The 15,258-nt window shown below is 32.2% G+C and overlaps 2 protein-coding genes across 2 annotated transcripts; one reads left to right on the forward strand and one right to left on the reverse strand.

Annotated features, from left to right (window-relative positions):
• Positions 1–1,020: 1,020 nt before the first annotated feature.
• On the forward strand, positions 1,021–2,103 carry LOTGIDRAFT_124239 (hypothetical protein; the record flags this gene model as incomplete). Its single annotated transcript, XM_009061224.1, has 1 exon — positions 1,021–2,103. The coding sequence occupies one exon, from the start codon at positions 1,021–1,023 to the stop codon at positions 2,101–2,103; it is 1,083 nt and encodes a 360-aa protein (XP_009059472.1).
• A 2,663-nt stretch (positions 2,104–4,766) lies between these two features.
• LOTGIDRAFT_192582 (hypothetical protein) lies at positions 4,767–14,271 on the reverse strand. Its single transcript, XM_009061225.1, has 13 exons — positions 14,211–14,271; positions 10,816–10,920; positions 10,550–10,623; positions 10,057–10,131; positions 9,472–9,543; positions 8,956–9,083; positions 8,440–8,548; positions 7,871–7,981; positions 7,681–7,767; positions 7,399–7,481; positions 6,715–6,793; positions 6,341–6,436; positions 4,767–6,054 (listed from the first exon to the last, which is right to left on the reverse strand). The coding sequence occupies exons 2-13, from the start codon at positions 10,892–10,894 to the stop codon at positions 5,959–5,961; spliced, it is 1,089 nt and encodes a 362-aa protein (XP_009059473.1). The 5' UTR covers positions 10,895–10,920; positions 14,211–14,271; the 3' UTR covers positions 4,767–5,958.
• Positions 14,272–15,258: the final 987 nt, after the last annotated feature.

The raw sequence follows: 15,258 nt of genomic DNA on the forward strand, positions 1-15,258 counted from the left end.
ATAGTTTAATAGAGATCATTGTTCCAATCATCAACAACAAAACAGAAACCAATAAATATTGGTAAAAGTATCAATTAGATTCCATAAGTTGTCATATTTACTTTAGTACAGTTCGATTTGTTCTCATTTTAGAATATTAAAAGAGAACTAATAGGGCCGGGTTCGATAACATATATTTAGTGTAGGAAGATAATGAGAAAATAACAAACCCATTGTTTGGTCATTAACAGACATAAAGGAAATGTTCAATCTAATTCTGTATAATTGCAGGAGGCCGGGATTTTAATGAACTTTAAAGGTTAGTTTAACATTTGATCCAGGGATCATGGAGGCTAAAGACACATCTCAATTACTAATCTATATATTAATGGATGTAAGACGCGCTAAGTTTATAAATATTATCGTTTTAATGGGAATTCTATTTAAATAAATCAATACTTTGAAGGATTAGACAGTAAACAGCTTTGATTTAATCTAATTCGCGTATCTTCACAGAAGTGATTGTTTCAAATATTAAATAACGCATAGAGTAACTTTTCTACTTTTAAGCATTAAGAAATTCAGAACCATTGCCATTAACCGGCGGACAAATCTAAAGAGGAAGTAATCATTATTATTACTATGGCGGAGATTAATCAGCTAAGTAAAGATTGTTTTCCTGACGATAAAACTGGAGAATATATCTTTTAAATAATATAGACAAAGCTGTTGACTTTAATTATTTTCCATTTGAACACAATAGGTTAAGATAATGGACACTATTATGCGGAATCTTACCAACACCAAACTTTAAAAAGTGACTTGCGAGAAGAGGTATAACAGTCAACAGTCAAGTTATTTTAACTGTGTAACTTATTAAATCATTTTTTCCATCGTAGATTATGGGTGTTTAAACAATGCAACTCATAAAAGTCCTACTAGGGTTCACTCTTGTTAAACATTTTAAAGTAACTATGCACTATTTTACATTCCAGGTACTTGGAGAAGAACGTGCGATGTGACCCGGAAGTTGAGATAAAAATGACTGAAAGACCTCAGGTCGATCCCAACCTGGATAGATTTTCAACGTGGTATTCTACCTACCATGGCTATGTCAGTTTGTGTGTTTGTATGTCTGGAATATTACTCAATATATTTAATGTGACTGTTTTAACACGTAAACACATGCACACACCTGTCAATCATATCTTAACAGGACTAGCTATCTCGGATATAATTACAATGTTATCGTATGTACCGTTTGCAGTACATTTTTACTGCATGCATCCGACAGAAGCTGGCACTCCAGAGAAAAACAGCATATATTGGATGACATTTCTATTGTTCCATATAAATCTGACAACCGTTACGCATACAATATCGATATGGCTATGCGTCTCTTTATCAATTATTAGATTCTTACATATCCGTTCTCCAACACGAGCTCGCGTAGTTCGTCTTGCACGTATGAGACAATCAAAATATCTAGTTGTTTTGGTATACTTTACATCAGTGATAGTCATGATACCAAATTATTTAACTAACGAGCTAAAGCCTGCTCACGTTTCTACCAACGAAACAAATTCGACCATATTTGTGTTAGAAAACTTACGTCTTGGTCGTAATGATACTACGCCTTTAGTGTTAATAAATGTGTGGCTGTACGCTATAGTGGCCAAATTAACACCGTGTTTGTTAATTACAGTCTTTGGATGTATGTTATTGTATCAAATGCAGGTCCAAGTGAAACGAAGACGGAGTATCATAGCTAAATTCAGTGGTACAAGTGGCATTAAATTAAAGGAACATTCTCGAACTACGAAAATGCTGATATCTGTGATTGTTCTATTTATTGTAACAGAATTCCCTCAAGGAATTTTGATAGTGCTTAGTGCGTGTAAAGCGAATTTTTTTGAAACGGTGTACTTGCCTCTTGGGGATATTATGGATATTGTTGCCTTAGTGAATAATGCTGTGAATTTTGTTTTGTATTGTACAATGAGTACCAAATTTCGTGAAACCTTTCTTCGACAATATTGTACCATGCCAAAATTTCCAAAAACAGAAAATGGATTTACACTGCGTGAAAAATTAGATTCCTATAGTAATAACAACCAAGTGTAGACTTGAGGTCAGCGACTCCTGTCAAACAGCATTTCTTATAGGGAAATATTCCGAAATTGAGTCTTTTTTAATTTACTAATGATATACCCATGGTCACTCTTCGTTGAAGGATTTCTATTATTTAACAATTACAGTTGCCCCACTTTGTTGAACAGTCTGTTATTTATGTTTGCTAAACTATCGAAATACTTAATTACTATTCATAATTATATGTGCTTTTTGTTGTGTTTTTTTTTTTAACCCGGTGTCACTTGCAATTGACATAATCTATAATAGTATAACAATTTAATGGGATGAAGTAAAATATCTGTGGATATCATTTTTATACGCCCACAGGAAATGGGGGGCATATATTGCTGTCACCCATGTCGGTCGGTCGGTCTGAAGAATCAGAAGAATCGAAACATATTTAGTATAAGTTATTGCCCTTGCCGTTGAAAACGCGTTCAATTTTTAGCTCGTAAACACTGTAGAAGAGACAATTCTTGATGGATTTTGACGAAACTTGGTGTGAGTGTTCGTAATCACCCAAGGATAAACCCTATCGAAAATCAGAAAAATCGAAAAATATTTAGTATCAGTTATTGCCCATGTTCTTGAAAACACTTTAAAATTTATCTCTGAAACACTAAAAGGCATGATTCTTGACTTTGCTCGAATTTGTCATATACATGCTTCCAGCTAAAGCTACCCGACCTTAAAAATACTTAAACCATTGCTTCTATTGTTCAACAAATGCACTATGAACGATACACTGTAGCTATCTTGTCGACTCTCTCGATTGCAATCGAGTTGTGAAATTTTGATAAAACTTGATGTATATATGGTTGTTCAGATTTACCGTGAATTTGGCGCACATAGGTTAATTGATTAATCAGATCTCACAGAATGAAAGTCATACTTAAAAATTACAACTTGCTGGTATACATTCCCCCAAATCTTCCATTAAAACACAAGACTCGTATCCTTTGAAAGGTTTTTTCTCAAATTCAAGAATGGACACTCTATTTCGATGAGCCGTCAAAATCATCTGTCAAGTGTTTTAGACAAATAATTAATGTACGACGAATCGCTGCCTAAGTAGGATATATCAAATGGATTGTAACTTTTGCCACCATGATTTAATTGATCTTAAAGATTTGGGCTGTGAAATTCAAGCATGGCAGAAAGAGCCTTGGCATCTAGGAATGGTACTGAACAGCAACCATTCAGGAAAATATAACCGGGGTGCATGCCATGATGGCTGGTCGACGATTGACTCGACATATTGCCATTATTGTGAGAGGGTTGAGCACATTATATTATATTAACATTAAAATGTTTTATGGGAAGACAAGAAGTTTATGAAAGGTGGATGCCACTGGTAGCTCTTGGCAGTAGATCAGAAACGTGTCAGACTAGATGATTTGTTGGCCTGATTAGTAACCATATGAATGAGGTCGGTTTCCCAGAATGAAAAAGGAGCTTGCCGGCGGTCGTGAATCTTTCCCCTTTGAATGACCCCTTTTCGAGGTGGCTTTTAGGCAATCTTCTTGGCCGCCTTCCACACCTGGCTCAAGTGTGTAAACCTTGAATGGGCTATTTTGAGAAATAGTCTTTCACTGTCGATGACTGGACCGTGGACCTATAATTGTAACATTATGTAATTATGCTCTCCTGCATTTTTTTCTTTCTCGACCTTAGCCTTTTTATTATAAGCTTGATTTGGCATATTGTCGTGCGTAAAAATGTGTATATGATGAAAAAAAATAAATGTCTAAAGATAAAATAGATATGTTTTAAGACGATACCAAGAGAAATGTCGTATTGTATTTGAATAAATGTTTATTATTTTACAGAAGAGTTTTCATTTAGCGTCATAGTATATGTATCCATCTGCAGCAAATGATACTCATACTACGTCATATTCACTCCATTCAATCAATTGACCATTATAGTTCGTAAATATGTAAATAAATATAATAGTTAATCGTGATATGCATCGATTAGGAAATTGGCCGACGATGATCTCTGGTATTATCTGGGTATCGATATATTGCACATCAGCTCGAAGAGAGGTCAAAAGATAATTGTAGGCCTATTACATATTGCGAAAATAGTTTGAACGCTAATCGCAATAATCATTATTGCATTATTCAGAGTCACGGAAGAATAACTAATGTTTATTTCCATTTAATAGTCGTTTCAATCTTCAAAAAAAAAAAACAGTTCCCTTGTTCTACAAACTGATCTCAGCGGCATACCACGGGCCCTATACAAATAATATTGAATCTTAAATTCGCTGGCAAATGTCATGAAATCGCGTTTCTGGGTGTCTAATTCTCAAAAAGGAGCCTGCCCCTTCGACAAGTACCCAAAAAAGATATGCCCCCCGTTTGCAAAACTGATCGCCGCCCCTGACCACAGATACGATGAAATAGATTGTGGTGTTTATTTAGGAATTTGGCCAGAATAGAAGGCATGTCGAAGTGTGTCTGGTCTATTATTTACCCTCAGAACAATGACCGAAAATTGACTCTCTGGATATTTTATACGAAGAACAGAACGCATTTTTGTATGTATAGGCATTACATATACACGGTTCAATATGCACTGCGAGCCTTGAATGGAGAAGAGAACTAATCATTATATGACTAAAAAAAAAACTCTATCGCACGCGGTTTCTGTTTAACAGATCAGCTGATCATCCTTTAATTGGGGTTCTTCAAATGTAAATATAATAATAGAATTTGATAGATTTTAATAATCAGTTGATTCAGAAAATGACAGAGTAAACTGAGATAACAAAATAGAAATATAGCATAACATAAACATAGAGCTTAATGACATAATACTGAGCAAATAAAACAATACAGCTGTAGACTTCATGACACAAATATTAAATAACAAGTGAGGTTTGAGACAGGCACATTTGGTATTTGGTTTGACCTCTGATATTAGTGCTTTATCTGATTAATCTAACAAAATTCATGTTTAATATAAGAAACAATTTTCAACCGAATCTTGGTCACACTTTTTTGAGAACCCAATAGAGGCATTTTAAGAGATTTCTTTCATAGTATAATGATTGGGGAATTTACAGATTTTTCACTTGCTTTAACGAGGTGCAAAAAGTAGGCACTATACTATTCTTTATATATTGAATGTTTTAAAATATCAAATAATAACATTAAACAATAACCTGTATGGAATATTTTATACTGTAAACTGAGTATTATGGAATAAACAATTGACTTGAATGGCAAGACTCTTAACACATGCAACTCCCTAAGAAGAAATCAGACAGACCCTCCATAAATCAACTTGAAAACACAATGGCAATGTATGTAGGAGCACATTGGAAAATGGTGTGCCAGTTATGTACATCACATTCCCCTATTCTCTATTTAATTCTTGCAGGTTACAAAAAAGTTTTATAGGAAAACACTACAAACAAATTGACTGAAAATGTAAACATGCAACATTAAAAGCACTATTTGAAAAAATCTAAACATTATATATTACACTATACGCAAAGCATAGTATCAAAGAATATATATTATACAAAGGGAATCTATAAAAAAAATATCTAAAAGGCAGCTTATGAAAATTTATGTCAGGTTTTTTTCAAATCAAAAAAGCTTACAGTCTCAGATATCAATATATAAAAAAAATTTCAAAGATGTATTCAAACAAATGCCTGAATCCACATTTTTTTTTAGTGATTGTAAGATCAAAATTCTTACAGGAAATTTTTTTTATGAGACATTCATTGTGACCATAGTTTATCAAGATATGATTAGGTGTGTAACTTTCATTTTTTGAAAAAAAACTAACATGTGGTTTGTTCTACAAGACAGGCATACAATTATGTATCTAAGCTGTAAGTGCAGCCTGAAAGTTAGCAACAGACTTGTTCTCCGAGAAACAGGTGATAGGAATAAATGGATGGTTTGTCTTACTCAGATAACCCTGAAAACAACAATACAGGATAGGTTATAAAAAATTCTCATAATTATAGAAGATGAAAGTTTTCTTTTGAATTCATGGCTCTTTTCCAGTTATTTTTCATGTCAATAATAACAGTTTTTCATTATTTCAAACAAAAGCTTCCCTAAATATTATATTTATGATAATGACACATTGATTTGATGATAATTGTTCCTGCATAACGAAACTTTCTTGGCACATTTTTGGCTCACAAACTCATAAGCCTTGTCTGTATTATTTCTCCAAAAATTTATTAAGATGTACTTACATGGGCATAGCTCAGAGCATTTTTTCTTTCATCAATAGAAGCACCTTTACCAATCCAAACAAACAAATCTTCTTTAGTATCAAGAACAAATACATCCTATAAATATCAATACTTGTACATTGGAGTATTTTATATCCTGATGAAATCATGCAGTTCAACAAATTTTACATATTCTTCTAGACATAGTTATGTCCCTTCCTCTTTAAATATGCATACCTGATACTCCATGCTCATGTATATAATGCCCGATATGTCCTATAGCATCTTGAGTCAATTTCAATAAATTTTTGACAAAATCTACACGCTTGTTTTCTAGTCTTATTCATATAACTCTGAATGAAAACCGGGTCTGATAAATAAAAATATTGTCTCACATCTGAAGAAAAGTCACCCTGACTGATTGGTCCATCTTTAACTTTATTAAAACTACAGCTTCCACCAGCATCTGATACCCTGATAAAAGGAATATGTAAAACATCTTACACAGGCATTATGTATTGAATATTCAACTACACATTATTATTCTTTGCAATTAGAATGCATACCATGTAAATTCACTAAAATGAATGATGAATTGCAAAATTGTATATTTGGAAAATTATTTCCAAAAAAAAGTTTTTTTTATACTTAATTGTGGTTTTAACCCAATTAAGGGGCAACAACTCCATTTTTAACTTTCATGCCAACGTTTCCTAAAATTTTGAATACTGTCTTGCATATTTGTCAAAAACTTGAATTTTACTGAGTATTTTTTTTTAAAAACTAGTTTTAGAATGGCTTTGATACAAATTTGTTTATGTGCAATATGACATAAAATTTCTGTTATAAAGAGTGAACTTCAGGAAAAAATTAAGACATTTTTGGAGTGAATATTTTTAGAAAAAAAGCAAAAAAATGCTCAAAAATATGTAAAATTTTTGGGGAGATTAACGAAACACTATAAATCTGTAGATCTGTAAAATGGAAAGATACATACATATAATGTAGGGCCTATTCCCCTATTGTTAAGGTTCTTTACCTACAAGGTTATAAGATTATTAATATTTTCTGTGACTTACTTGTACAGTTCCTTTACACCATCTGTACCTTCATCATCACTATCGGCTTCATCATCATCTTGTAAACTAGCAAAGAACGGGTGCTACAAAACAAAACAACATCACTTACAAAAATCATTAAGTAATGTAAAAGGAATGGACTCCTATCAAAGATGAATTGTTAATGTGTCTTTAAAAACTATCTTATCTAAAGACAATTATCTTGGCTACGGTCTTAATGCAGAAATGGTATCTCAATAAAGTGCACACTAGAAATGTTTACCAAAAATATATTCCACTTACAGATGGTGAAATTTCATTGCCTTCCAAAACTTCGCATTTAGCTTTACCATTCCTTTCAGATTCAAGTTGTTGACAATACTGAGCTGCCTGCAGTGTATAAAGAGAAATGATAAATTAATACAACATTCAAGTTAATATCTCTTTAATATCAAGATAAATTGAAAATAAGTGCATTGAGAATAGATAATACCTTGAATTTTTCATCTTTACTGCAGTTAGCTCCATTATACTGATAGACAGTTCTACCCAGATCCAAAATAAATACATCAGAATCAGTTATTCTCTTCTTACTCAATGGCACCTAAGAAAATAGAAAGATAAGACCATGACTAAATATGTAAATGTATTATTAAGTATGGTGTGTTTAGTTTTTTGGTTGGTGTAGAAAACTAACATACAAATTAAAGCAAAATAACACAAATCAAATCTATATATGGTCCAACACCAAAACTAGCTAAAGCTGCTGAATTAACAAATAGTATACACCATTCCTTAAGTAACCCTTTAAAAAACAAATTCAGTTTATAGATGTAAAAAAATGTCTTAAAAATGCAGTTGTTTACTGTTGTTTATGTTTGATAAAAATTGATTGAAAATTTGGCAAACCATAAATATATTAAAGGTCAAGGCTGATAATTTTTTTACTTGATTTTGGGATTAAATATTTTCAAAACTAAGTTTATCATCTACTAACATGGGTGTTATCAGTAAACCACTGATAAGTTATAAATTGATTAGAATAAAATAGCAAACATATACCTCTGAAACAGTTACAGTGCGACTTGCTTTACTGAAATGTAGCAGACGTGGTTTGTAAGCTTCCGGTACAACATGACGGAAACCGGAATCAGCTCCACCTCTCATTAGACTGAAATATACAGATTCTCTTAATATTTGATTTAAATTTTCATTTATGTTTACTGAAAACCTTTATTACACTCAAGATCTTTGATGCCCATCTCCCAACTATATCTCAAAATGAGCACTATACTTTAACCCCTAAAAGGCTCTGTAAAAGATCTTAAGGATAAATTATTGTTAAATTTTGAATAATTTTTTCATTTTATGGTGTATACAAAATCTTGATTCTTGAGCATTAATGGGAGAAACATAACAGACGGACATAGGAACAGGAGAGTTGTAGTCAGTGGTCTGAAGATCACAGTGTGGAACTTTTCAGCAACATGTTTCAAGTTCTGTTTTAATATTTCTATATCACGCTACACTTGATGTATTAATTGAGCACTATTTTAACAGTGTTGTGATTCAACTTACGTTATAGTCTTGAAATAGGATTTAAATAATTGAGATTCATGACCTTGAACTTCACGATGTTGTACAGGAACATCACCAAGGAAAGTATCAAGTTCAACTGTTTTGTAGGCAGCTGTACCATATTCATCCTGCAAATCATATCAATAGAAATGATATTATCAGTAAACCTTCACATAACCAGAGTAGTAAACTTTAAAGATAAAGTATTACTTGTTATCTATTACCCAATAGTCATTGTATCGCAATATGAACAGCCTGGGACAAAATCAAGTTTTGTTTCTAAAATATCCCCATACCAGCAAACAACATGGTACCCAGGGTATGCGAGAAAAAATTTGTCGTATTTTTAAGTGATTATGTGGTAAGAAGTCTCTGTTGTGTGTATCAATAACACAATTCTAATGTCATGATCTTGAACCCTGACAGAAACTCATCCATTGTAAAGTATCAGGTAAATACCATGTGATAGTTTACAATGTACTTGGGCTACAAGAAGTAATATGTTTAGACACTCACCTGGCTGCTCTCTTTACCAATCCAGAAGTGAACATCATAACATAAAGTTTCTGATGAGCCCTCCTTGAATGTCTGAAAAAGTTAACTTAAAGTTCTCAAAATGGTCAATATGAGTATATATATATATTCATCAGTTAGCTTACCTGGCGTCATAAAGTTACAACAGAATCCCTGTAAAATCTGTAAAATTCATAAAACTGAGTAATTATTGAAATCGCTTAATCTTGATATTAAGCGTTTTTCAATAGTTAATTGCATATTTATGGATAATTACTAAGTTTTTTGGTTTTATCGGATTATACAAGGATTCTGTTATGTTATTTATGACTCCAGGTATATCTACTGGCTCTTATTCGCCAAGTTGAAAATTCTATAATTTTATGTTAATTCTAAGACGTAGTATCACTTTAATATGATTAAATCAAAATGAAATGAATGAAGTTCTACGTCCTACTTTTCTTCACCATGTGGGCCTGATGAAGACGGGCAACGTCATGCAGAGTACAATGAGGGAAATCTTTCCAGGACTGCGGCATTAGCCTGCTCTTCAGTTGATAAGGTATAATGACATAAAAACATATTTACATTTAATACAATATAGGAGTCTCCAGAATAGAATTTACCATAATCTTCTTTAGGCCAATGAGTTACTTTAAATTTCTAAAAAAACAAAATGTGCATTTTAAATATCAAATGAAAAAATGATTTCTTTACAGTTTGTATTTGAATAGTATACGGTTTGAACATAAATCCGATTGCCATTGATGAAGAAATTCAAATATTTCAAACATTTGTGCTAACCCTTAATGGTTCAAAGCCACAAGGAAACTTGTAGAACAAATTTGGCAATCTTGTCACCATTCTACAAAAGATTCATATATATTTATTATATATATTAAAAATATTAAATATAAATCCATATTATAAATTTGGTCACCATTTAGCTACTGTTGGCAATTATTTTCCCTTTAGGCCTATTGGATCTACAACATACTGGGTCAACTTTCCAACAATTTTTCAACCTTAAGACGTTTACCATAAAGAAATTTCTGACCTATTGTCCATTTAAAGAACCTACCACTATTCTCCAGATCTGTAATCCTGGTTCAGCACCCGCTCCCTGCCATGCTGGTTCAGACTCAGCGGATTCCTCTATAAAAACACAAAAAAACAATGATTTGGATTTCAAAAATTTTTCTTTAGCTTAAGGGTCAAATGAAATAGTATGAAATATTTTGACAATGGCATGCCACTAGGTGAAACTTAAAATTGCATGTTAATAAAGGTTGAAAACACATGACAACAAAATTTCATTGTTTCATTTGAATTTGATAGGTTCCTTACTCTTCACTTGTTTTTCAGTATCAGAACCAAATAAGGCAAGATTGGAATCCTTCCAGTCGTATTTCTTGGCTTTCATCATCTTGGCAGATTTACTAGGTGCTTAATCTGAAAAACAAAACAATTAAAAATAGTGGACTAAGCAGAACTTTACTAAAAGGTAACCTTTGCCGTATAACAATCATTAGATTCAGGAGTAAAGAAACAAAAGTGATCCACTGTTGAACTATACAAATCTTGTCAGCCCTGATAAAATTCTAATAGAGCATCATTGGCAAGATTATTCAGAACCCCAACACACAGTAAACTCATTATTAGGCTGAGGAAATACTGGTGACACAATCTCATCTAAGAAATGTACAATTTGATCATCGCTCATAAATTTCGATGTACAAATTAACATTATCTTTAACCAATGTCACCCTTTCACTCAAAAGACCTGTAGATTAGTCTGTCACTGTATTTGACCAGTAGTTTTTGGGAATGTGACACTATCTTGCGTAATTAATAACATGATCTGATATAAATCCAATAAAGACCAGTATAGCGATATATTCATGAGAAATATCCAAATATGCTATTCACAAGACTCGACATGGCCAAGCATGAATTCATTGTGATATGATATGTGACTACCTATTTGACCTGCATATTACACAATATAGACTCTACTACTTCCTTAGTCATAATCATGAACTTATTCATCTATAGTGTAATAAATATTTCAACTATATCAATATGTTGCCATGGAAGTTATATTATCTTTAAAAATCTGTTCACTCTACATTTGAATCATCTTGCAATCTACTTACATATATGCTACTAATGTGTTTAAACAAACTAGATCATGAAGTTTTTGAATTGCCTGAATAAACCTGAATAGCATGATGGCAAGAGGAACTTGGCTAACAGAATAAAAAAAATGTCAAATCAAGATGCAAAAATTGCCATTAAATCATTAATTTCAGGACAGACTATGAAATATTGTCTAATTATTTCATATAAAGTAGCCTGTACATGATACATATGTACATTTATTAAGAAGAGAGCTATAAACTCCTTTTCTTGCAAAAAGAAATATTCATTCATTCCATATCTGCATCCAAACTTTATTTCAACAGCAAAAAAGAATTATTTCAACTTCACACAATTGGTCTGAACTGTTTTCACTCAAAACTAATATAAGGTCCAAATTTTATTATCAGTCTAGTATTTATAATATGTTAAAGATGGGTTCCCTGAGTGACCGATTATTTTTTTGTTTATCCAGACTGAGCATACAAGGATATGATATGATTGTTTAAATTAATTTATGATCATGCATTAGAAACACCAATTATTCAATTAGTTTGCATAATTTGACACTAAACGTTAAGAAAACCCATCTTTAAAAGTATACAGTGTAGTTTCCTGTAGTAGATCTTGATGATTCATACTGACCTTATCTTAGCTTGTATTAACAGTACTTGACTGTTAATACTATACAAAACTTGTAAACAACCAAATTTTCTACCTAGTCCTGATTACTTACTAAACTTGTTACAGATGTATTCCAGATCCAACTATTGTGCTAGTAATCAACACATGTATAGCTCGTTCATGAACAGGTAACCCAGTAAACCCACGTAGAAAATAAATCTTGAAAATTAATCTATTCTGGTAACTATAACCACTCTAGTTAATCAAATTTAAACTCATTTACATTGTAAATCTTATATAACATGGCATGTATTATTCTTATAAATGTAATTTAGATAATTCAACATAAATCTAATCAATACAAATACATTATGAACTACATAAACAATATTTTTTTTGATGTTTTTAGATTATATTTCAACTTTCCCCCAAGCTTATTGTGATAGTTTTTAACTATTTAGGAGACTAATTAATAGAAAACAGTCAGAAATCAATCATAATTGACAGTTGCCTACAAGCCTATCTTTAATCTCAACAATTGCCTAAAAATTTAAGATTTTTTAACATAAAATATGAAAATAGCACTAAACTATCAAAAACACATTTGGCAATTTAATAATGATTATTACAAAACATCTTGGCATATTGAAAGCATTACAAAGGTGTACACAAATAAAACTGAATTGAAAAGGTTTCCTCCTTTATACCCAAAACACACTTCTTTAAACAGAAAAACTGGTCTTAAATTGCAGACATCAAAACAAGATCCACTTGTCAAACTTCAGTAGAGATACAGACTGTGAATGAATGATACGAATTCTTCACATTATTTCAAAATTATACGTTTAAGTGCATAATATATCATCTGTCTTAGTACATGTCTTCATGACTATAGAAGATGGTAATTCCACATATGACATTTGGATGAAAATAAGTCTTTGATTTATTGGTATAGATTTAGTAAAGACAAACTCAGATATTAAGTACCATTTCAAAGTTTATATTTCAATTAACATAAAAATATTCATCAAAATGCCATTCTGAAACCAATGGTCTGTGGTAACATATCAGATAATAAACTAAAACCACATTGCCTCATAAAAGACTGAAGCTACATGGTACTGTATAAATGATGTTAAATTACAGAGAGAGTTGATTATATATAATCAAAAACACCTGCCAAAAATACTTCACTAGATATCAACTTCTATCCAATACAGCAATGTTCATGTTCAATATCTAACTGCCTAATGTCAGCATATTCAATATTAGTAGCCTACAGCTACAATAAAAACTATGTAACAAAATGGAACTGTACTTTGAGAATCCGCTCCAAAAAATGATTGTTATGGTCATTTTCAGTAAACCTTACAGAACATCAGCCAAGGCCTTTATGTCTGTAGCAACAACCTAGGATTCTCAGAGACATGGAGATGAAAACATATGTCAACCTGGACAGATTTAGGTTTTATATATGATTTTACAGCAGATAATTTTTATCTCATGACAAAACAAAATTTTAATTCTGAAGGAGTGTAGAAAATAAGATACCATCTTGACCATTCCATGAAAACTGGTCCAGTGTGTTTTGGTGAGGTGTCATGTAGGCTATTCCTTTCTGAAAATTCTATTCCAGAATTTTTTTCTTATTTGTTGTAATTTGCTCTTAGTAGGCCTGCTTTTTTTTAACAGATGTCATTTAAATTCATACAAAATAAATAGACGAAGTGTGACTCTGTTTAAATATTGACTGCATCATAGGCGACATAATAACAAAGAACATCAACAAGACCAATCGGCCACACCCTTCGCCTGTATTTCTATAGAAGCATCACACATTTTTTGCCGCTCAAAGTCGGCTTTTTGGCACCAAAGCAACAAAAATATATGTCAATAATGTTGGACAGTATGCATAAACTATTTACAATTCTGAAACACAGACAAAGATTCCATGACAAGATTTTTATGTAGGTACTTACTTGCAAGAAAATAGGCTAGAGTGACTGTTTTTCTTCCTGGGTGCTGTTTGTCACGTGACTCAATCACGAAGACCTAATCTGATTGGTTAAAATTCCCCTGATCTCGTGCAAATTGGCATGGCTGAGTTTGATTACATGTATATACACGCATTTACACCATGTATTTGTCACTGTCGCTCAGTTTTTGGATGAAATGAAATGAGGTTTTAAGTCCTATTTTACTTCGAACTTGTACCTCTTAAATCCTTAAACTTAAAATATTACAGCACAACTCAAACTACCACATAAGACATTTATTCACATGTGCAGTTAAATGTGTTCTGTATGCTTCTGGGTTATTTGCAGTTACCTCCCTTTAACCGCGATTGTCAATTCCAAAAACTTCAGATATTCGCACTTGACAATGACATTGGCCTTTTCAAATTTTAACAAATCATGACATCTTCCTCTGGTCTAGTCTTTTTTAATCATAACTCCCCGGGAGCTTTAAAAATCTCGCATCACAAACAAGGAATTTGAAAATTGTTCAAAGTTTTAAGAGTTGGGGCGAGGCGGTGGTATCTTTACGGCTGGGGCTATTTTTAGGCTACTGCCTAACTTAACATTACTGTAACGGGCAGACTATGCACGGTAGGAATTTGAAATTTGACAAAGGACAACTTGAGAAAAATAAAAACCAAAGAAATTTTAAAAACTTATAATGCATACTTGATGTGTAATGAGGATCGTTAACCACTGGCCTACACTTTCTTCATGGCAGTGTTGATAAACAAACAAAAAGGCAAATGAACGGTGTTTAATGTTTCGGTAAGGTAAGGTATAAGCTAGGCGTATGTTTTGGTATTAAAGGACATTTGAACTCTGTTAAAATATCTTCTATTTGAAATAAGGATAAAGCCAAAATATCAATCATATCAGTAATTACAGCATGAACATTTTGACACGAAAAATACAAAAACATCTTTTCGAGTGAGTTAAATCTCAATGTTAGATGTGCCAGCAAACTGTCAGATACAGCCGATATTCAGTAATATTGTCATTGAAAAAT

Source organism: Lottia gigantea (genome assembly GCF_000327385.1).
Source record: "Lottia gigantea unplaced genomic scaffold LOTGIsca_46, whole genome shotgun sequence".
In the NCBI taxonomy this organism is placed as follows: domain Eukaryota; kingdom Metazoa; phylum Mollusca; class Gastropoda; family Lottiidae; genus Lottia; species Lottia gigantea.